Raw genomic sequence first — 24,322 nt, 5'->3', positions numbered from 1 at the left:
ACTGAATTGCCCATTTGTGCCTTGTTAGCGAATGCTTCACCTAGCCTAGATGTGCCTTGCTACTGAATTGCCCACTTGTGCCTTGTTAGTGAATGCCCCACCTAGCCTAGATGCGCCTTGCTACTGAATTGCCCACTTGTGCCTTGTTAGTGAATGCCCCACCTAACCTAGATGTGCCTTGCTACTGAATTGGCCATTTGTGCCTTGTTAGTGAATGCCTCACCTAGCCTAGAGGTGCCTTGCTACTGAATTGCCCATTTGTGCCTGTTAGTGAATGCCCTACCTAGCCTTTATGTGCCCCGCTACTGAATGCCCACATGCTCCTTGACACTGAATGACCATTCGTGCCTCGATAGTGAACGCCCTATCCCGCCTATAGTCGTAAGCACCCACGTGCACATATCTGAGCTCATCGAAAAATGCTGTATCCACTATTGCACTACAGCATTATAGCTGTTACTCTAAGTTTTATCACCATGACCCAAATCCTCACGGCACCTCCTGCCTCGGTACCAGACCTGATCCCACATATGCTGCCCAACATAATGACGAATATCCCCACTAACTCTCCACCAAATAATATTGGTACCAGAGGTGAAACCTTCACCTCCCTCCCATGCACCTTACCAGACAGAAATCTTAAACTTCGCAAGACTCACACAATTTTATGAACCACCTAGAAGAACCTTACCACCAACCAACCCAAAAGCAAATTACCTACAAAAACCACACCAAACGGTAGCAACAAATGCCATTACAATCAAAAAACAAAAGTTCAAGACCTCAGACACCAACCTAACTACCCCTAGCCAAGCAAATATGCCTAAAGAGACGCTAGTACTCAAAGGAGCACTCCTTAACGTGAGATCCCTTGTCGCCCATGCCCTTGACATAGCTGACCTCATTACAGAACACAACCTGGACTTCATGGCAGTAACCGAGACCTGGCTACATAACACAGCCGGACCTTTGTTAATGCTAGCCATCCCAGAAGGCTACACCATAAGACAAGATAGGGATGGCACACGAGGTGGTGGAATCGCCATCATCCCCAAATTGAGCGCCTCTCTCAGAACATCCTCTCCGCAAATCTTACAATCTTGTGAAAATATCTTGGTTAAATTCCAGATAAATAATACACAAACCCTCACCATCCACTTAATTTATAGACCCCCAGGCCCTCTCGGCACCTTTGACGAGGATTTGCATAGCCTAATTACCAACAACCTTAAACCCACCTCCCAGCTTCTATTATTAGGAGATTTTAACCTTGGCTTTAATGACCCTATGGACAAACAAGCCTTAGACATAGCCAACACCATCAATGCTTCAGGCCTATCTCAGAAAGTTAACAGACCCACTCACTCCAAAGGGAGAACACTAGACTGGATAGCAGATTACAACTGCACAGCCTCCATCACCTCCATCTCTCCTCAAGCATGGACAGATCACTCTCTCATCACCTTTAACCTATCTACAGCCAGACCCTCTCCGACGGTCCCATTGCTAGCACCTCCTTGTCTAACCAGAAACAAAAAAAGCATTCTAGCGGAAAAAGTCATCCCCGCCATCCTACCCACGCTAAACGCTGTATCTGACAATCTAGACCCCAGTACTCTAGTTGAAGAATATAACAAGATTATGCTCAGCACACTGGACAAAATCGCCCCGCTCAAACTTAGAAAAAGCAAACCTAAAGCACACCTTTAACAAATGATTCACGCCTCAACTAAGAGATTTACGACTCCTAAAAAGAAAAAGTGAAAATTCCTGGAGATTATGCCCCTCTATAGAAAATAAAGCAAAACTATCCTCTATCTCCTCTCACTTTAAAAAAGAAGTGAACCTTGCCAAAAAGAACTCCTATGATGAACGTATCACTAACTCTAATTCTAGTATGAGAGAACTCTTCACCATACTGAAAGAACTAGAGTCACCAATAGTCACACCAGACTTAGTCACCAAGGATAAGACCTGGTGCACAGACATTCAAAATGCGCTAGCAAATAAAATCGATACACTTCAAACCAAAATACAACAAAAAAAATATATGCTCAATCTCCAGCACCCCCCTAACACCTCTACACATAGCATCTCACCAGAGGCAAATAACAAATTTCATTTTTCAAAAACGTCCCCACTAGAAGTAGAAAAAATCATTCTTTCTCTCAAACCATCTAACTGCAAGGGCGATACCTGCCCAGCACAGTTAATAAAAGACGCTGCTAGAGACCTTTCACCATTTATTTCTAAATTAATCAATGCCTCCTTCACAACAGGCATTATCCCAGCCAACCTAAAACATTCCTGGGTGCTCCCACTTCTCAAAAAACAGACCTTAGACCCACTTATCCCTACCAACTATCGCCCTCTTACCACTGTGCCATTCCTCCTCAAAATACTGGACAAAGCCGCCTATATTCAGATACAAAAACACCTTGACTTGTATAAGCTTATAGGAGCAAGACAATCTGGTTTCCGTCCACTTCATAGAACGGAAACCACCTTGATTGATTTAAAGACTCAGGTCGACGAGCTGAGAGATGGAGGAACAGCACTCCTGCTCCTACTTGATCTCTCAGCAGCATTCGACTTGGTCGATCACAAGGTACTCTGTAAACACCTGGATTCTGCTGCCCACTTCTCTCCTGAGGCCATCAAGTGGCTAGAATCTTTCCTAAGCGAAAGAACTATAAGAGTTTTTTCCCCTTCGGCCGCAGCTGACCCTACCCCGATATCATGTGGCGTTCCCCAGGGTTCCTGTGTCTCGCCTACCCTATACAATATCTTCACCAAACCCTTGTTCGACGATTTGGACCTTCTGGGTATCACCTACACTAACTATGCAGATGATACACAGATTCTCCTCCCGCTTTCTGGGGATCATAGGAAGGACTCGAATTGGTGAACAGGGTATATCTCATTGTTCAAGCACGGATGGCCACACATGGCCTGTGCTTGAACGACGACAAGACCGAGTTGATAATCCTGGGAACACCGAAGAACACCAAAAAATTAACTCAGGAATTCTCTTCCTTCAATATTGATGGAAACCTCATTAGGGTCTCCAAGGATGTAAAAACCCTCGGTTTCTACTTGGATTCTACACTATCATTCGATAAACAACTCAAATCCTTGGCTTCCACCACTGCCTACACTTGTAAACTAATAAGAGCAGGCAAGCCTTTCCTCTCTAACAGCTGCATGATCTTGGCTAGAGCACTTATCCTCTCCAGGATCGACTACTGTAATTCCCTTTACAGTGGCGCCAACAAATCAACCATCCAGAAACTACAAACACTCAAACAATGCTTTGCGAGCCGCACTGGGCATAAATAAAAGGGCACACATTTCCACCATCAGACGTCAAAACAAATGGCTAACTACTAACCATAAAATTCAATTAAAAATGATCTCCTTGACACACAAAGCTCTTAACAACGCTGCCCCAAGCTACCTCACGAACAAAATACAAAAAAAAACCTCCATCAGACCAACGAGAGCTACTAACACTAACTGTCTGGTAGTACCTAGATTTAAACAAACCACGGTCGGTGGGAATAGCTTCCCTGTGAAGGCGGCCAAAACCTGGAACTATTACCTAACAATCTAAGAGCAGATCAGCCGTACCCACTATTCAGGCGGAATGCCATCCAATATCTTATCTCCAACGACCACTAGACACAGGTTTATAGTATTCTCAGACCCGACACTGGTCCCTCTCCTCTGACTTACGACATGTCGACCCCTCCTCTGTCTTACGACATTATGCGTACCATCCTCTATGGAACTTATCGACCTGTACGACGATGATCCTGTATATTTGTATACTATTACTGTATCCTGTATAATTTGTATAACCTGCATAATATCTATAGTATCCATTACTGTAACTTGTATAATATGTATAACTTTCACTGTATCCTGTATAATCTGTAACGATGTAAGCTTCGCATTATCCTACCTGATGCGCCCTTCTACCGATGGGTCTGGAGCGCATTAGAAATAAAACAAACAAACAAACTTGGAACACCATTTTTCTAGGACTCCCTTCCGACTGGTGGTTTAGTGAGTTATAGCCACTTAGTTGCAAACACCATGGCTCTCCGCACACACACACACACACACCATTCCTTCTCGCCAAAAGTTGTTTCAGAGTTATATTCCTGGATCCTGCAGGGGATCCGAAAGGGCACTCCATAGTCTGGCATTGGCATGAGCAATCCATTCCTTTCTGGCCCACTCTAAACAATATCGATCTTCTTCTACCAGACTATCTGTCACTTTGCTTCTTTTAGCATTTGCTATATCCCCAGCACTGAACTATGCACTAAAATGCCAGAGATAACGGAAGTGACATCACACACCTGATAGCCAGGAACTTGTCATGAGTTTTGACCCCTCCTCCCCCCATGACATCATTTGACGCTGACATTACCTGAAGTGATTGTCGGGTGTTAAAAAAAAAAACAATTGTACATATGCTTACTTTTTATAATATAAACCGGCACTAAAGCAAACGTGAGACCTTTTTTAGATACCAACCACACTGCACGTATGGTTCTGCCTTGATATGCCATGGAGTGGGTCAATTTATGACTGGTTAACCCAGTAGAACAAACATTAGCCGAGGCACGGTCATGCATATGCCACTACAACCCCATATGGACATTTACTGCTATTGTATTCCAAGTATAGCTGCACATTATCAGTCTTGCAATTGTATGCTAAGTCAGCCAGCTATCTAGTGGAGAAACTCAGCATCTCCAGCGGACAGCGCACCACTAGAAGCCAGGACACGTGCAGACTTGAAATGCACAGCTGCAAAAAGGAAGATCTGAAAACACCCCTTCCCTGCCTATGCTCCATGACTCCCTGTTGGCCTCAGACTCGCTCCCACGCGGAAAATAACGCCAGACCTACCTCTTCAATTAGTCTATCCACATCCAAGCCATCACGATACCCCCCCTCCTATCTCACTAGATGCTGTCCGCCCCTCTCTGCAGCTGTACCCTCTGTATGCTACTACCCGCTTTGTATCTGCTCTGTTACCTCTGAAAAACGCTTGTTAAGCATTTCTACTGTTGCATACGTCTGTAAAGCGCTCTGTTTCTTGAAGCTAGGTCTGCGCTCAAATACCATAACGCCCCCACATTCAGAGGTGCTTCCATTGTACAGTACATACAAAATGTTAGTTTCACAAATCCATTTGCTTCTTTCATGTGCGAAATGCACCCTGAAATGTCCACGACGGCCACCCAATGTCAGTTAATGCCTCCTACACCTAACCTGTTAATAATATGTAAGGGAGAGCCTTGCATGTGTAATTGCTGCCGTCGTATTGGAAGTGCAGCATCAAATGACCAGTAATGCCATTGGGCCTCAGAAGGTTGGAGGTAACTTCATACCGCAATCCGGACCCGGGTTCCTCGAATGAGGAATTACCGGGCCATCGCAACCTTGGCAAACCCGGTAATTCCCCGTCCGAGGAACCCGGACCCGGTCCATCCCCATAGGGCTCAATGGGAATGGGAATGGGGATGGAGCTAACGGGCCCGTTAACGACGGGCCTGTTAGCTCTCTGCTCCCCTCGTGGGACCCGGTAAGGACGCCTGGGTTTTCCAGGCGCCCATTGCGGGTCCCGCGAGGAGACCTTGTAATAGGGCGGAACGGGTTTACCGGCACCAGCACATTTACCGGTGCCGGTAAACTCATTCCGCCAACCTTATAATGAGGGCCAATGTGTTTTTATGGATGGCAGAAGGCACCATATGTGCAGCCTCCAGTAGAAATGATTCCACCATGTGTCGAGCTTGGCCTCAAATGATCCATACATTCCACATGGTTACTTACATGCATGTTATCTTTACCATGGGGGTGGTGTGGAGCCTCAAATATCACAAAAATGGCAATGAGTGTACACCACTGCATCTATAACGTTCAGCCTTATGCCCAGTTGCTGCTGTCATCTTGTGCAAAATGCACCCTCAAATAGCAACACAACGCCTCTTAGTTCCCCACATATTTATAGCATTTTACCATCTTGGGTCTGCTGCCTGTGGCTCATCGGATGTTTTGGCCTGTTGCTGCCATGATCACTTAAAATGCACTATGCTGAGTAAGGCTGATGGATGATGTATTCCAAAACATCAGAGGCAAAGGTGCCTCATTCTGTAGATTTTATAGTGCTTTGACTTATTTGTGTTTGCCCATAAAAGCCTTGTGTCGTCAGCCACTTGTGGTATTTCAAACGAAAAGGATAATAAACCCGCTTAGACCTGTTGGCCTACACGGTTGCAATTTTGGAAATATTGCGCTGGGCTGTAAATGCCATGAATACAACAAGGATCTCCAGATACCAAAGAATGGAGAAAGTGTCTGATGTAAATGAGGCTTTTTCTGACTCTCTGAACTGAACACTTAGCCTGTCTACTTGAGCACCACGAGGGAGAGCTTTTGCTTGAAACGTGTGTAGGGTTGAAGATTGCCAGCACTGTGACATCGAACCAAATGTCAATAAATCAAAGCACTATAAATCTATAGAATGAATAACACATTATGTGTATATTGTGTGAAAAATACGAGTTGTGTAAGGACAGGTGCACATTACTTAGAGAAACTCCTTGCATCAGAATTTGGCTGATAAGTGTTGTCCTTGAGACCTAGGAGGAGCTATGGGGAGGGTCAGCTGATGGAGGGGGGGGAGCAAGGAGTGATTTGTGATACAAGGAGCAAGAGTTGATGCCTACAAATGTAGTCTCACTACTGGGAGGCATGGCACGGGTGCCTGCATGTCTGGGATCAAGAGGAACACTCCTTTAGGCTAGAGGGCCATCTTGACCTTGTAGGTATCCACTAAACCCATGGTAACAACCAGGCACACCATGTGACTAGGCCCATGGGGAGGGTAACCTTCTCAGACGCCTGCCAATCGGGTTGCTCGAACCCAAGGTGATGGAGCAGGAGACCATGTGTTAGAGACAGGGGTAGATTAGAGTGTAGCCAATCTGTGAAGGGAGTGTAGGGGAAGACTGGTAGTATGTATATAGGTGGTAGCCAATGAGGGTATGGGAACTACACTGTATACTGTGTGTGTCACAAGAGACGATTTGCTTTATAATCTGTTGGATTTGAACTAACCCAGAGAGCTCTGTGGCAGTTGGGTTGTACGGCACCCACTGTCGCCCTTTTTTCTTTTTTGTATACAAAATAAATGTTTTCCTTGCAGAGGTGCATTGAGCTTTTTTCCTTGGAGGATTGTTTTTTCTGTGTCTGGATGTCTGCCTTGCACAGTCTGCCCATTCCAAGTTTAGATTTCAGCAGGGCTAAATCTGCCTTTTCATCCTTTAGAGGTGCACTTGGAAGCAGGAGTCGACTTTAAGCACTATACATTAAAAATAAATGACAATGTCAACTAATTTGACCATTTCCTTTAGAAATGTAGGCCACATGAATATCAAAATGAGAAGCATGTTTCCACAAATGACAGGCATCGGAAACATGAAACCATCAAATCAACTCCTAATAATAAGCTTTGTTGCATGCAGTCTGCCGGGCCTATATAGATGCACTGATCTCCAGCTGCACCTTTGGAAGAAAATACTTTAGAAATGCAAAAGTAACTGTTTTTTCTGAAAATAAAGATGGCGCTGAAACTTGCTTTTTCTTTTTACACACTGCCTCTGCATTTCTTGACCATTGGTCGCAGAGTTGGTGCTAGAGGTTGTAGGAGTCACTAGGGGTTGCAGCTGCGACCCCTGTCGACCCCCCCAAATGACATCCATGTCTTGACTGCCTTTTATGGATGATCTTTAATATAAATGAGATTGAAGGGATTGCTTTTGGGGGATGCTGGAGCTTATACATCACTCGGGTAAGTATGTCTGTAGTTGCACCCGCCCCCCTCCTCCACCCCCCCACCACCGCCTAGTGTTCTGTATATCAGCATCACACGTGAGGAAAAATCGACCACAAATATGCAAATACTGAAAGAGAGGGAGCCAAAGGACCCCCTCAATTCCCAGCAAGGGGAATGTCCCAGAAAAACAACCTGGGTCAACGTTGGTTTTGTACGGACCGAAGACTCAACGTGATGCTGCAGGACCTCCCATATAAGTAGGTGCACTCGGACTCCAAGTCCTCCACAGAGCTGCGTGCGAGGCCTGTGGCTGATGGCACCGAATATGGAAGTGTGGAGTCTGTGAGGGCGCTTCCTCCACAGAGCAGCTACGAGGTCTGTGGCTGAGGGCACAGAATATGGAAGTGTGGAGTCTGTGAGGGCGCTTCCTCCACAGAGCAGCTACGAGGTCTGTGGCTGAGGGCACAGAATATGGAAGTGTGGAGTCTGTGAGGGCGCTTCCTCCACAGAGCAGCTACGAGGTCTGTGGCTGAGGGCACAGAATATGGAAGTGTGGAGTCTGTGAGGGCGCTTCCTCCACAGAGCTGCGTGCGAGGCCTGTGGCTGATGGCACAGAATATGGAAGCGTGGAGTCTGTGAGGGCGCTTATACGGGAGGTCCCGCAGCATTAGGTTGCATCTTGTTCATGTGCCAGACGATGTCTTCTCTGGTTTCTACAGAGTGCCAAGGCGCTGTTCCTTTGCAGGTAGGTACTGCTGCTGAAAAACAAATTATGGGCAAAGGGCAGCCATGCAACCTTTTTGTACTTCTACTCGTAATGGGGCTTCTTTGCTGGATCCTTGTGCTTGTCGAGGTAGGATGCAGAATCGGGGCCGTTACCTGGTATGTGACCGTCACCTACAGTACCTTTCTCCTTTCTGGGTTCTTGGCTGTAGGCATTGAAATATAGATTTCTTGAGCAGGAGCACCTTGGTATTTGTATCATTCAGTAAGCATGAGCTGCCACTGGGAAACCGTTACATATAATGCTGGAAGTCTAACTTTCACAAGAGATGTAGACTATAACTTTGTTTATTTTATATGAACAATTATGCTTTAGATGTGACCACCTGGTGCTCCTTTATAGAAATTCCTTAGCACACCCAATGACGCATAGGTGCGTTTGAATTTCATGAGTTGCTTTAAAGAGTCGAAAATGGCCCTCGGTAGAGATGGCTATCCAATTAACCAGGCTCTTTTAAGCTCCAACCAGGACCTAAATGGCTCCCTGCATTGTCAAATCATGCTGCCGCGGCTAGTTGTTGGTGGTCTCTTCTCCATGCTGGAAGGATACAAGCCTTTGTCTTTTCTAAAGCAAGGTTTGTATGCACCTATCTTTTGAGTAACTGCAGCCTGTCTTTCATGCAATATGTTCTGCTTGATCTCCACAAAATGAGGCCTGCACCTCTTACAATCCTAATTTGCTCAATGCTTGCTCTAGAGTTGACACGAAGCATGGTCGTGTTGACCACCAGAACATGTTTGGGCAAGTTTTAAGAGGTATGGGTGAAAATGGACAGGATATAGGAATACAAATACGTTTTTCACGTTGGTGACTAGTATACTCCTAGTTATCTCACCTACCAGCAGCCCTTTTCCTCCCCATTAAAGTGTGCCTCATAGTCCTGGTGTCTGTAACAAATGGGGGCTGGCAGCCTTCACTGGACGCCCCTTGCGGTGAGGAGCTGGCGTGCGGGTGTTACTGCATATCTACCCTTGGCTTTTTTCTAAATTTTGTGGCGTGTTGTACACTGGTCGTTCTCTGTTGGGACAACATCCTGCAAGTCTGCAGGAAAGGGGAGTGCAGACGAGGAATACAATCGGAGTGCAACATGTGCACTTGCTATTAGCCATTGGCTCTTGAGCTGACTGGTGACTTTATGGGTAGCTAGTAAATTGCAACTTGGCATTTTTATCCCAGAGTACAATAGTCAGTATGGCGAGGAACTACATTTTCTGGCATTGAACACAAATTTAGAAAAGCCTTTTAATACTATTTTCAGTATAAAACTAAAACAACCGCTATTCTGTAGCTTAGTAATTTTAGATAAGCTGGTGCCATGGTCACTCGGTAAGCAAACACCTGATGAGTGCTGAGCATTTTAAAGAAGAATGAGTGAAATGTCAATTCTTTCCGAATGCTGCCTGTCTCTGCGGGGAATACATGGCTGGGTTTGAAATTAAGATTCGATGAGTGGGCGCTAAAACCAATCCCTGGGTGTCGGGCATCGCTATAAGATTTTAATAAGATTAGAATGGTTTATTTATAACGCGCTTAATACCTTGAGTAGTTTCTAAGCACAGGATCAGGATTGAAACCTGTGTTGGTCTGGTTGTCTTGCTTCCTAGACAAACGCGTTGCCCCCGAGCTATCCTTCCTCCCTATTTATGCAGGAGCTACCAGGAGATGCTACTTTAACTTTTAGCCCATTATGCATGATCCATTGTGTCAATATTTATAAGGTGCTCTAATGCGTCTTTATTAGCATTCTGAAATACTCCAAGTTAATGTCACATACATGTTTATAAGGCACCAATTGCCTGGGGGTTCATAAGTAGTTCCTAGTAGCTGTTGGTTTCAAGCCACCCAGGCTCTCCTAGGCTAGAAGCGGGAGCTTATTTAGTTGCCCAGGAACAAGCATGGTGTACCGTGGCTAAATGGGGGTTCTGAGACAGTGTTGGTTATCAAATGTGATGTGTTGAATGAAAATACAAACCTTTTTAATTTACTAGGCAGAATATATGTAAAAAAAAGTTTGAAAGTGATTCTGTTTTCTGTTTGCTGAATGGCCACCACTGGCAAATAAGGGCAAGTGACGTTGCAGCATGGCTATTGATATAACATGTGACATTTCATACCTTCCTTTTTTGAGCTTTTAGGAGTATTATGTTCTATTTTCCCAATACCGTGGTGGACGGGTTCAAAGTCCAGGGTAAAAATGTCAACATGGAAGCTACTTGCCCCCTCAGCTCTCCACCTGCACACAGTCCACCATTTGACAAGCCAATTATCAGTAGCCAATGGCAAGTGCGCATTTTGAGCCCAGAGCCAATTCCTGTGTGCACCGATCCCCTCCTTAGTTAGCCTTTCTGTCTTGGTTCAGGAACCTGGACGTGGGGCTGGAATATTGCCGACCCATGACATTGGTTTTGTTGCCAGTTGTGTGCAAAGCTTGCCATGTTGTGTCCACGAGTTCCTTCTTCCCTGTAGATGCTACTAGTTCGGTTCAGCTCTGAGGAAATAAGGTGGAGACATTCCAGGTTTGAGATTTTCCGATTGACGGTGTAACATGGCATTGGTCATATGGCCGTTAGAAGGGGTGATTGGACCGTTTAATGGCTGCTCATGTCCCTATGTGGCTCATATGCATTTTATTAATTGCCTGGTTATACTTGCGCTGGAATTGCCGACCTCATAATGCATTTCAATGTTATCATGTTCCAGTATTCTTCAGCTGCCACCGGCCACAGCTCCGGATTTGATTGATGCAGGGTTATTTCACTCTTCATCTTTAGAAGCTGGTAGCAACCCAGATTTTTAAATAGTTAAAATGTAGTTCTCATAGTGCACTAGAGTATGGGTAGCAAGTAAATGGTATTTATACAGTAATTCATCCATTTTCTACCCAACGATTTCTGTAAATTCAAAGATGTATTATTATCTCAAGCCATCTCCAGATCATGTAATAGGTCTGTGGCATGTTAAATGCTAAAAATCAAGTCGTGCGGGTAAAAATCCGTTCATACACTTGTGTATCTGCTAATCCCAATATTTCTTCTTTGCTGCAGCGAGGTATTGGTCTGACTCCAGACTTAACACTGCCACTGTTTGATATTTATTCTCCATATAGTTTAACTGAGCATGAATAATTCTCAATGTGGAACCTGTTTACTAACTAAAATTGATTTTGTCTATTTTCTCCCCAGGGTAATATTACATTGGAAAAAAAAGAATAATCATGCATCATGGAAGCGGGCCCCCGAACAGCCAGCTCCAGCGGTCTAGGTCTTTCACCGGCACAGAGGGAGACGAACAACTCATGCCGACAAACTTGCCCCAATCCCCTGTTGCCTCGTTTGCACCTTCACTAAGTCCATCTGGACAGCAGTCACCCAGTTACCAGATCCAGCAGCTTATAATGAGCCGTAACACTGGCGCTGGGCAGAACGTCAACATTACGCTGCAGAATGTTGGACAAGTGGTGTCTGGGAATCAACAAATTACCCTCACACCCCTACCCCTCCCGAATCCTGCATCCCCAGGTTTTCAGTTTAACTCCCAACAAAGACGCTTCGAACATGGATCTCCATCATACATTCAGGTCACCTCGCCATTGCCCCAGCAGGTCCAGTCTCAAAGTCCGACGCAGCCGGGGCCCATGCCAATACAGACCCTGCAGAACGTTCGGACAGGCACTCCAGGCCCAGGACTTACTATGTGCAGCCAGAGTCCTACTCGAGGATTTGTGGACGGCAGCATGCTTGTTAGACAGATCAATCTGAGTCCTTCCAATGGTACACATTTTGTCTTTCAAGATGCATCGGGGATGACGCAGATCACTCAAGCAGCGCAGGTGCAGCTGCAGCCAGGGACGCCCACCACCGTGCGAGAGAGGCGGCTCTCCCAACCCCACTCGCAGACTGGTGGCACCATTCATCATCTCGGACCACAAAGCCCCCTAACTAGCGTGGCAAGTATGCAACCTTTAAGCAGCCCCGGCCTCATTACAACAAACAACCTCCCTCCACAGATCAGCAGCATTATCCAGGGCCAGCTCATCCAGCAGCAGCAAGTACTTCACCGGCAGCAGCTGAGCCGGTCTTTGGGCTTCGAGAGGACTACAGGGGCAATGCTAGCGGGTGTGGGTGGATCACCATCTTTTGGCCTGACCTCGCCCCCAACTCCCACAAGCCCCTCTCGTGCCACCGGACCTCAATGCCTTTCTGGGCTTTCTCTTGTTCAGAACGTCAGCACAGCAGTGAAAAGGCAACCCAAGAAGCTGGAGGAGATTCCTCCGGCCAAACCACAGGATGCACAGATGAGACAGAAGTGCCTGGAGCACCACCACCGGCAGATGAAGGTGATGAAGGAAGCGCTCAAGGAGTATCTGATCGAGCTGTTCTTCCTGCAGCAGCTCCAAGGGAACATCATGGATTTCCTCACATTTCGGAGAAAGCATTGTGTGGTGTTGCAGGCGTATCTCAGGCAGAACGAACTGGAGCTTGACGATGAAGAGGACGAGGAACAGTCGGAGGTCATCAATGACGAGGTAAGATGTACAATCCTTTCGTGTAAGACATTTGGAAGGGCATTGTGTTGGAAGTAGGGTTTAGAGTAAGGCACCAATCAAGTGTTGCCATTACATTGGACTGAATTGGCATTGCAAATTACTAATGTGTTTTTAGTCCCAAAAAGTAAACTAGCAAGCTGTGTATATAAGATAAAGCAAGTTGAGACGTGAAATTCTGAATCTGCTGTGCATGGCACATCTTGGACATTGTTGAGAGTTCACATTGGGTCAATTCTGAGCAGAGCTGTGAGGGGGGTTGCTAGTTGCCTGACCATGGTTTAGGTTGGCGTGAATACGTTTGTGAACCCATGGGTTTGTTATTTAGTTCCCACTAAAGAGAAACCTAACCGACCATATGGATCTTGCCAACTATCCTTGGGCTAGACCTTTTTTTTTTTTTTAAACCTGGGTCCAGGATTCGCTGGACACATCGGCCTTCAATTGTCAAATTTTTTGACTCTCATGAGATAAATGGCTTGTGTATTTTACTCCTGCAGAAACTTTAGTAAACATTGCAGACAGTGTAATTCCTACTTAAACGATGAACGTGTTCCCCGAGTTCCAGATAAGATTTTGTAGTCTGAGTATTTTGCTCCGTTTTTTTGGGCTGTATGTAGCTTTGTTCCTGTTGGGGGTATTTTTAAGTGAATATATATTTTAACTCTTAAACTGATTTGTTTGTAAAGCATACTTTTTGTGCTTCTTAATTTATGCAAATTAAGACTCTTTTAAAAAAAGCATTTTCCGCTTCACATCGGACAGTAACCATAGTGCCCAGGAACTCTCGTGGCTCTGCTCCGAGAACTGATCCATCTGAATGTGGGTGGCGCCCAAGTGTTCCTTGTTAATTCATTTTTGTTCTCCCTATATTTGGGTTTTTTCCCGATTTTAGCGCGCGAGTGTGACTGGTACAGCGTTTGTTGGGCTGTTTGTACCAATAGGTTAATGAAATGGCAGCAGTATAATTATTTTATAACGTACAAAATAAAATACTTCCTTGCACCAGTTGCATGTTGTGAAGGGAGGCATGAGAGGTGGGCCATCGCCCTTAAACACTGGAGAATTTCCAGCAGTTGCACAGATGTAACCTTTGGTTGCAGGGGGCCGCTCCATCACTTCACAAGCTTGATGTTTGGCAGGCGAGTTGCTTGTTTCAGAAGCTCTTTACTGGTTGATGCCTACACTGATGAGTGGATGGGTTGCTGCTGCTTTTGGACCCTCACGGCTATTAATTGCTTTTTTGTGTCTGTGCTGTTCAAGCACGAACTTGTATTTTCATAAATGCTTTAGGACACAGGAAAAATGTAACCTGCAAAAGATAAGGTATAGAGCTGGGCAGGAGGAAGAACCGGATATGGGCATAGGGAGCAACTCCCCCGCCGCCCCCTGCACTCGATTGATGAACCAGAGAGGATGTTTGTTCGGAATTTAAAAATGTTAAACTTGTGATGTGTGTTCAGCAGATAACAATTTAGATTAAACTGCTTGATAAACCTTTGAAAAGTGTACTATAGGTAAGCGACTCGGGCAAACATGGACGTTTCTGTTTATTAAACATGAAAAGGATGACCTGTAGCTTACTATATGTCTGCCTAACATCCTGGCTGAACGAACGCTTGTTGGTGGTTTTTTTTTTTAATAAAAACCGTTCATAAATAAAACTAGTAGCGTCCCACAGAATATTTCCAACGATTCAATTTGGGGGTTATGTTTGAACCACATACACGCCTGCATGGTTCCTCTGGCTTTATTCCACCAACTCCTCCTTAAACCCAATAGCCAAGGTGAAGAGGTAACTGCATTTCTGGGCTACCAGAGGTGCGCCAGTTTGCATGGCACTTCCTTGGATCACTGAGACATTAAGCATCCAACCTGAAAATGGACGTTGCAGGGCACTAGGAAGAGAGGGGCTGTGGCATGGACGCAGGGGCGTGGGTCCACTTCCTTGGCTTTCCATATATTTTTAACGGCAACTCCCATCAGCCCCCTAGTACGTTTTAGTCAATGGGGAGAGACCATGGGAGTTGTAGTGTAACGCATCTGGAGAGCCACAGGTTGCAGATCCCTGACCCTAGGGCATGGCGAGGAGCCTGAATAGAGATTGCAGCACCGGTTTTCCGCTTCTTGTTGGAAGTCCGTTATGGGCTTTTTACCTCTTGCATTATGTTCAGATGCAGTATTTCAAGGTTACCCGGGTGTGGCGAGTGGTCCAGGTGGCAAGTGGACCACAGTTCAATGTATTTTTCACCATCTTATGCTTTCATTTGTCAGAATATGGTTGTCCAATTCCAGGCCTCGACCGTTAGCCAAACATGCCTGTTTTTTAGGCTTTCCCTTCTTAATATTCATGATATATAAATTTAGTATCATTGAATGTGCATTAATTCCGTGAATATTAATGCGGGATAGCCTTAAAACCACCATTCTTGTGCCCCTTCAGACATGGCGTTTGACAACCCATGGAGAACCTGTTTAACGTTTTATTTTAGCCCAGGTGATAGAATAGAGGGGGACCCTCGAAGGACCCAGCTGGCTTTTGGTTTTTGTAGCTTTTATACCCCAAAACCCTGATCTGGAACCCTGTCTGCATGGTCAGCACTGGTGTAACTGTTTTTGGTGTAAGCTGAAAGTACCCTTTTCCCCCTTGTCCGTGCAATGGCAGGTATCTTTAGCTCTGCGGCTGGTGCTTGTGCCAAAGCCTTTTTCCTGCTTTAAAGTGTTGAAGCGCCAGTTGTATCAGACTTGGCTTTGCATTTTGCGGCTGCTTTTAACTCCATTGCTTTACAATTCTGTACAATTTGTCCTCCCCGCCCCCTTTTTTTGTCCGCTGTAAAAGATGTTCAAGCCAAGACAAACTTTCAAGCCCCTGCACCTTCTCTTTTTTTCTTGCTATTATAGGAGCCTCTCAAGTGTGGGTCTGCTCTTGCTGTCAATTGTGAGAAATGGGTTGATCTCCCTTCTGAAATGTCTGGCCTTCTAGTGAGAGGAGACTGTCATGACATTTGTGATGATTGCAAGCATGAGGTTCACCAAATGTACCTGCTGTGGTAGGCCGGTGAAGTGCTCCAACCAAGTCTGATGTGTCCCGTTCTAAGAACTTGTGTACTATTGCCATTGGTGTTCTCTTCCCATAAATGATGTATTCCAGTTGCAACTCGGCATTAATTTGAGACTCCTGATGGTGTCTCTAACCTTTTCCCGAGTGCCCTTCTGCATTGCCCAAATCTTTCCACTACATTAGTGAAACAAATTGCAAACCTAGCTGACCACTGCTTGCTGCATAGATCACAAGCTGTCTGACCCCTTCAGGGCATCTTGTGGTTCCAGAGAGACTGGGCACAGGGTAACGTTTCGGCCTAGCCTCTTTACCAATCTGACTGCTATTTGACCGATTGTTGCTTGTACTGCGACTTTAAAAACCTCTCTCGGTAGAAAGTCGAGGTGAAAAGCTCACACAGCTTATCGCTGCAGTCTCCTCTACCATGGGCACTAGCAAGCTCTGCAGTCTTGGGACACGTCAGACAAATGTAGGTTGAAAGGCTCGCTAGGCACCACTCGGGCGTCCTCTTGGGGGACCCTCTGCTCCAGCAAACCTCCAAGCCCATTGGAGGTCCCTCCGGTCAAAGTGCATCAGGCACCCAATTGCTGCAGCAAGTGAGTGCTATTAGTTGAGTTGTTAACCAGGTGTGCCAAAACCTTTTTTAATGACCAAAATATATTTGTTTTTCCCTTCCAAAACACATGTTCGTCTCAGGTAAAAGTTATTACAGGAAAGGATGGACAGACTGGGACTCCTGTTGCTATTGCAACCCAGCTTCCTCCCAATGTTTCTGCTGCTTTTTCAACACAGCAGCAGCCATTCCAGGTACCTTTTTTCATCCTAAACAAAACTGGTTGACTCATCCCAGGCTTCATTTTTTCCATCCAGATGTTCTGCCTTTGAGCAGCATTCAGTATTTTTTTCTTTCCCACCACAGCCCATCACTCTCACTTAAGAAAAGAGGTACGACTGACCTCCGCATGAGTTCATTTTTTTTTCTTTTGGTGGCAGCACAGTTTCTTTGGCATTTTTGTGTCATGGGCATTTTTCCACAGCGCCTTGCGTGCATGCAGCTCTGTGTACAGACGTCCAACATGTTTGCATTCCGTCCATCCCTGCATACTCTGTGGTGTGTTTTGCCTGTGCTGTTCCTGTATCACAGTGGCTGTTTGTCTAGCGTGTCATGCCTAGGGGTAAAGTTCGCAGCAGTGGGGTAATTGAGGGGTGGAGGTGGGACAGGAATGTAAAATGCGTGGACTGTTTCTACTGGTTCTGGCCATTATTGGAGATGTTAACCCCATTATTCACCATGGGATCTTTGTTGATGGGTATAAACACCAACTATCTCCGCCCTTGGGTGAGACCTTGCAACATATTTTTAATGGTGATAGATATATCTGGCCAACCGTAACTTAGGTTTTTCACCTATTAAAAGCATATGCAGGAAGGTTCCCTGCAAAGCTTACTCTAAAATCTACAATCCTAAAGGGACGGCAGCTACATGGACCGTAACCGGTTGGTAGTTTCAAACTTGTAGAACTGAAAACCAAACACTGTTGCTTCAAGGCTGGTGACTTCCAAGATCCCATTGTGCGCTCTAGTGGCACTTGGAGCCGCTTATTCTGTGGAGAAAGACCAAGGAACAGACCCTCTGATTTTTGGCTTCAGGCCTCTTCCTTGAAATCAATCTTGCATCAGTCTTCTGCTGAAGTCTCCATGTTGAAGCATTTGTTTCTGGTGTCCTTTTTTTCTTCCTCTTGTTTTTTTCCTACAACGGCACTTTCTAATACATGTTCCTCCTTGTGGGGTAAAAAAAAATATCAATCTAAAAAGGACTGCCATCTTTTAGTGCATTGTTTGTCTCCCCAATAGCCATTTCCTACAGAAGTGCGCTGTTTGTCAAAAAATGACACGTAGACTAAAAGGCAGGGAAGAGTTTAAGAGATTTCCAAGCCCTGGTGGTATGATTTTCAGAGGCCACCCTATTATGGTGAACGGGGAAGACTCTTGAGAGGTTATCCAACCTCAATTAAGGTGAGGTAGCAGAAGTAAACCCTTCAACTCAAGAAGGGTGTGAGAGTGGTCTAGGGCTTTAATGAGGCCACAAAGATCAACAACAATAATTCCAGTTAGACAGGAAAGTATATAAAAATACAATTATTAGGTTTTTAGTTTATACACTAAGCAGATCAAAATACAATGTAAATATTGTCACCTTCAACCCTTTAAGAACATATTCAAGAAAAGGAAAAAAGACCGAGAATGAGTCTGTGCCCAGTTTTAAGAAAATATTTAATGCGTTGAGGTGCCCTTTGTGATGACACGTGTTTCGTTCTCTTAATAGACCTTTCTCAAATCAGGGTTCTTATTCTTTGAACTGCCCCTATTATTTTAGCTTTTGCTTTTTTGGACACTCGGCATGCGATTATACGCGATTCATGCAGTTTCAGGGATCTAACCCGTTAATGGAAGTGGATATTTTCTGCAAAAGCTAAAATAGGGGCGGTTCAAAGAATAAGAGCCCTGATTTGAGAAAGGTCTATTAAGGGACCGAAACACGTGTCATCACAAAGGGCACCTCAACGCATTAAATATTTTCTTAAAACTGGGCGCAGTCTCATTCTGTCTTTTTTTCCTTTTCTTGAATACTTTTTGAGTTTTTTTTTCTTGGCTGTACCACTAACCGTCTGAGACGCGACTTTACATAAAAACCTTGGAAAGCAAACATTTGTCTATTTTATATAATTGAAGTGAAACTAAATTTCGCCATGTTAGACCTGACCGACCTAGCAAAGAATTCTTAAACTTCCTTTAAGAACATATGTGCACATTCACCTTTAGGAGAGAGAAACGTTAGATACATTCGATACAATGAAAAGTGGAACACAGGTAAGTATTTCAGATGCATAAAGAGCGAAAAACAGAAAACATCTTCCCTACTTCTTAGGAAGTTTGGGCTTTGTGCCCAAAAGCCACCAGTTCCAAAGCATATACCACTTCATATAGGTTTATATGGAGATTTGCATTGCCCGTGGTTATGAATAATATGTTGAGTTAGATAGTTTAAGTAAAATGCAGGCAAGTACTCAACTTAATCCAATACACATCAGTGGCAAGTCTCTCCACCTGACGTCAAAACGCTCAACTTCAGTGTCCTAGCACCCTTTGTCATGCTTCGCTCTGGTCAAGCCATATTATTCACCCTTGCCTGTTACATCTAGAAGGTTTCCTATTCCTACAACTTCATCAGACTGGTTGGATCAGTCTCCTAAGGCAACAGATTCAACTCTTAAATTAGTTTCTCTGGAAGAGGACCAACTTTTTACAGACCCTTGAAAAAGGGTGGCATTGAAGCTAAACATTCTTAGTCCTTAGGCAGAATCCATAGATTGTGTTTGAAGCTTTACCACCAAGGGGACCTCCAGACCCCATTCCTTTTGTGTCAAGTATGGTAAAACCCATAATGGAACCCTTTCAGACTTTGCAAACCATGTACAGAGATGGGACAAAGCCTCCAGACTTGGACCCTTTATTTGTGCTTTAGGACCCTCCTGCAGTCTCCTTAATTGCGACTGCAGCCAGAAGAAATGCCTCTGCATCACTCTTTCTCATGCACCTCTGTCCCCCCGGGATAAGGAGAGCAGAAGGTTAGATTCATGTGACAAGAAGAAATGTTCCCACACTGGAATCAAATCTGAGCCGCTAGGTTCATTGCAGACCTAGGCAGATACCCCCAGTCCCTGAGGGATTCCTGCTGGCAGATAACACCAGAATTAATTCCAGCTAGTGAAGAAGGCTCTACTACCTGTATGCATGCGATTAGTGCTGTGGAAGATGACCACGAATGTCAATTGCTGCATCATTACCTGTGAGTGTTCCTCTTGGACATGCCTGACCAGCCTAGGTGGACTCTTCTCTGTTCGGCCCTTGGGCTGATGAAGAGTTTAGCAGAATGAAGACTGAGTCTGAGAACCTAAAGTCTGAGCCTGTATCCTAAGGATGATTTTCATCCATCTTTTAGGAGGAAAAACTCTCAACACACGCACTTCTACCAGCATGCGCTATCGGTAACTCTGCCTTCACATACTCAATGAAGGCCTCCATATTGGGCAAGAGAGGGGGCATCGGCAGGCAGGACCAACACCAGCCAAGCATAAGGCGCTGCAAAAGCAATGAATCCAATCTATGCGCACTTCCCAGGAGCATCCAGGTTAGTGGAATGATTTTGCGAAATATGTGCACTTGCAAAAAGCATACCAAAGACCATTGGATTTTCAAAGTTGTACGGAATAGTGGGCATAAGGTTTTCAGAGCCTCCTTATTATATTCTATCAAAGCAGAGCATCTTGCCTTGGAATCAAGAGATCTCTCACAAACTGGTGCAATCAAAAAAGTCTCAAGAGGAAAATGAATCAACTCCCACGTGAAAAAAAACTAAATCCGATGAGGCCCATTCTGGACCTCAGTGTGGCACAAAAGTTAATCAGGAAGCAAATGTTTGCTCTGCATATGGTGAAGGTAGTAGATTGGCTGTGCACATTAGTCCTCGGGATACTCCTTTTCACATTAGAATAACCTCGAAGCACTGCACATTTCTAAGATTTGTGATGAGGAGGCAACCTCCTCATCATCCATGCAAGGTTCTTTCTTTTGATCTCCAAATGTGTACCAGGAGTAGTCTCTTAATGTATGTCAAGTGACTTCTCTAAGAACTTGCAAGCTGGCAGTCTGCGCTTATCTAGGCTCCTGGCTGGTAAAAGGCTTATTCCTCGGAGCAGGTTACACAACCTGGTGATGGATGTACTGGAGAGTTCCAGATCAACAAAACGAAGTTTATTGCTGCAGCAACTCTCGTGATTCACTTTCTCTGAGCCAAATAAAACACCGTGCAAGGACAAGTTTATTTTTCCATTGAGGCTACTGTCAGGACAGGGTGCAAGCATCTGGTGACAGAAGTCCGCCCTGCAGAGAGAAGTCTCCCGCATAGTTGCTGTTCTGAATGCAAGCCTTCTCATGTGATCTCAGCAAGAATCCATGGACGATCAATGGACCCATACATCCGGGAAATCGGAGCAACATCTGTCGCCACTTTAGTGATCACCTCTTTCAAATGGTAGTATGTCTTTCCACACTGCTCACACAGAGCAGTCCGTGGTTTCAGATGCCACTGCAGAAGGCTGGGGATTTCAAATGGATAATTTGGCTGTTCATGGTATGTGGTCAGAGGAGGAAAAGGAAAAACTCCACATCAACTTCCTAGAGTTGAGAGCAGTTCACCCAGTGTTGGAGGCGTTCTTTCATCCTAAGGACAGCAACACAACCACTATTTGAACAAACTGGGAGGAACAAGAACCAGGGCCCTCTTGATGGAGACTCAATCTGCTACTGGCTTCTGGCAGGAAACCTCTCCCCTTATAGCATCAACCCACTGAGAATAAAGGACATGCAAGCGGAAAGTGAGCATTTCCTTTCGAGCCGAATACAAGCAACAAGCTGCTAGGAGCAATATCCAGTAAATGGGAAGCTCCTTCCTACTACTTTTTCTTTTTCCTTTATTTTTCATGCGAAAATGTACAATGCAGAGACTTCGCTTCTGACCTGCAATAACATGGGGTCCAGGAGGAATGCCCTTTTAGTAGACTGGTTGAAAGACTTTCTCAATGCTTTTCCGCCAATCCCACAGATTCCAAATGGGATTCTGAAACTCACGATTAGCCTAATTGTGCTGTCATGGGCGTGTCAGTGGTGGTGTGCAGATGTCAACAAATGAGATTTGAATGCGACTAAGGTGCATGATGAGATCTGCCTTAAAGCAAGTGTTTCGTTTCCTCTTCCATAGGTCTGAAACCACCTATTACTGCCTTTCTAGCCATTGTTCCTACATTGTTGCCGTTTTTAGAGGAAGCTATTTGAGGAACCTGTCTACGCATGCTTTTAATAGGGTAAAAATAGAAGTCACAATTGACTAGATCGTTTTCTTATTACATTGCATAATGCTTTACAGGTTTTGAAATAATTATTTACTAATTTTTCTCAAAGTATTTCTCTGTATTAAAATTATGTTCAGGGATATATTCAGTGACATCAGCCTTTGCAAATTCTTTATACTCCTACGTCCCGTCCCCTTTCCTTCATACTTATGGGACAATGCTCCATCCTATGGGACGGGACCGGAGCACTTTGTAAAAAGCATCCCAAATTTTTTTTTTTTTAAAAATGTGTCCTTCCTCTCTTTCTTGGGGGTGGCCCGGCACGTGGCCGTAACCGCGCCCACATTGGCTCTGCCCCACGCATCGCCCATCAGTCCTTTTCTCCGCTCGTTCGGGACAGGACGCACTTGCATCTGCGGAAGTTTTCTTCCCTTTTTCCTCTCTGGCTTTTACTAGCGATCGTGTACTAGTCTGTCTGTCGTTCAAACTAGACTTTCCAGATTGTTCATAGTGTCACCGTTGCTTCGCGAGGGCGGATCCCCATCGTTTAGAGTGTTTGGGTCCGGATCACCGTTGGGACTCCTGTTTTTACTGTGACTCCCTTTTGGTCCGGGCACTTCAACGTCGTTTGGAGCGGTGGGAGGAGGTGTTCCGACGAACTCTTCCTTCGCATTTTCGCATTTTCAGGCGTTCGATGAAAAGAAACGCCCGGTAAGTTAGCACCCCGGCCGGGGGATACCTTTCCGAGGGGTGTTGATCGCTCTGTCACCGGGGATTGCCCTGAGGTGCCTGTTGGGCCTAATAATTGTACCAGAGTTTTCTCTGAGGGTCTCCGTAAGGGGCCTGTGGATACCAGAGCACGCTCCGAGGCCCCTCCTGTGGGGGCTGCTTGTAGACCCAGTTCTACTGAGTCGTGGGGTACCAGAGCTCGCCTTGAGCCTCGGTTTTTGGCTTCCCTCAAAAATAAGACCGGGGTGCGCCCCGAGGCCTTGATCGGGATTGGTGTTGGCGAACGGATGTTCGAGGCCCGTGCTAATAAGGCTGTTACCGGACCTGGGTCCGAGGTCCCTCGTACAGAGGCTAAAGCTACCAACATTTCTCAGAGTCCTAGCAAGGCCTTATCGGTGAAGGTTGTTTCTCACCGTTCCCGCTCTTGTGGCGACGCCAGATCTGTTGAGGGGGCAAAGAAGGAAAATTCTTCTTTTACTGGCAGTGCCGAGATCCTTCCTGGGAAGGCTAATTTGGCAGTTGGTATGTCGCAGAAACATTCCAGGCCTCATAGCACCGGCTCTGCCGAGGTTCCTTACGTTAAGGCTAAACTTAAGACACCTGATCCATCGACGGGGACCCCTGCCTATGACAAAATTGTGCCCATTCCCACTACGACCGCGGCGGCCATTTTGGGTGCTACTCCTACAACTACGCCGTCGGCCTCAGGTGTAGGGCTCGGCTCTGTGGGTGAACCTAGAGTTCCGTGTGTGCATCCTTTTCGGCCAGTCTGACTGGAATGCTCAGATGCCCCTTCCGCACAATGTTTCGTTGCCTGTGGGGGTCGGCACCTTTGATTTTTGTGGATACTTTGGGAGATGGACCGGTGTGGCAACCCTCCCCATTACGTCCCTGGAATTATCCTCCTCATGAGAGGTCTCCTCCGGTTCCAAAGCAGTCCTCGGAGGAAGCCTTTTTCGGGCAAATTTCCCATGAGGGAATATTTCAAAGGGCTTTTTAAAGAAATATGTCCACCTGCGCCGCTGGCTCCACCTGTTCTACGGTGGTTCCGCCGGCACCTCCCATGCCCACGGTGCCTTCCCCGACTCTTCCGCCCTTGCCTCCATTGTCCCCTGTGGACAAGGCGGCGCCCCACACGGTTCAACAGGATCCTGACCTGTTGGATGATGCGCAGGGCGATCAGGACAGCGAGGACCTGCCCCGCTCTATTAGAGCTTCTCATGACCTGGTACTGGACATGATGTGCATCTTGGATGTTCGGGTGCTCGATGCACCCGCTCCGCAGGAGGGCATGCTTTCTGGGGCGTTCACCCCATCTCCTCTGGAGCATACCGACCTGTTCTTGCAGAAGGACGTTCTGGCCGAGGTCCCCAGGGTCTGGGAAAAGCCACACTCTGGACTATTGACGCGCCATACAGGCTGCATTCTTCGGAAG

At 45.8% G+C, this 24,322-nt stretch overlaps 1 protein-coding gene across 6 annotated transcripts in view; it reads left to right on the top strand.

Moving 5' to 3' along the window:
* EP400 (E1A binding protein p400) overlaps nt 1-24,322 on the top strand; it is a 1,542,855-nt gene that overhangs the window by 46,930 nt on the left and 1,471,603 nt on the right. For 3 of the 6 annotated variants that reach the window (XM_069620066.1, XM_069620065.1, XM_069620062.1), the window contains exons 2-3: nt 11,825-13,167; nt 16,943-17,053. In XM_069620066.1, coding sequence (XP_069476167.1) covers nt 11,857-13,167; nt 16,943-17,053 — 1,422 coding nt within the window. In that variant the 5' untranslated portion in view covers nt 11,825-11,856. The remainder of the gene's footprint in view (nt 1-11,824; nt 13,168-16,942; nt 17,054-24,322) is intronic. The other 3 variants (XM_069620067.1, XM_069620064.1, XM_069620063.1) reach the window with 1 other exon arrangement.

Source organism: Ambystoma mexicanum, chromosome 10, assembly GCF_040938575.1.
Source record: "Ambystoma mexicanum isolate Mex_15411 chromosome 10, UKY_AmexF1_1, whole genome shotgun sequence".
In the NCBI taxonomy this organism is placed as follows: Eukaryota; Metazoa; Chordata; class Amphibia; order Caudata; family Ambystomatidae; genus Ambystoma; species Ambystoma mexicanum.
The sequence above is the reverse complement of the archived record's forward strand: the minus strand, read 5'-3'. Positions and strand labels throughout refer to the sequence as shown.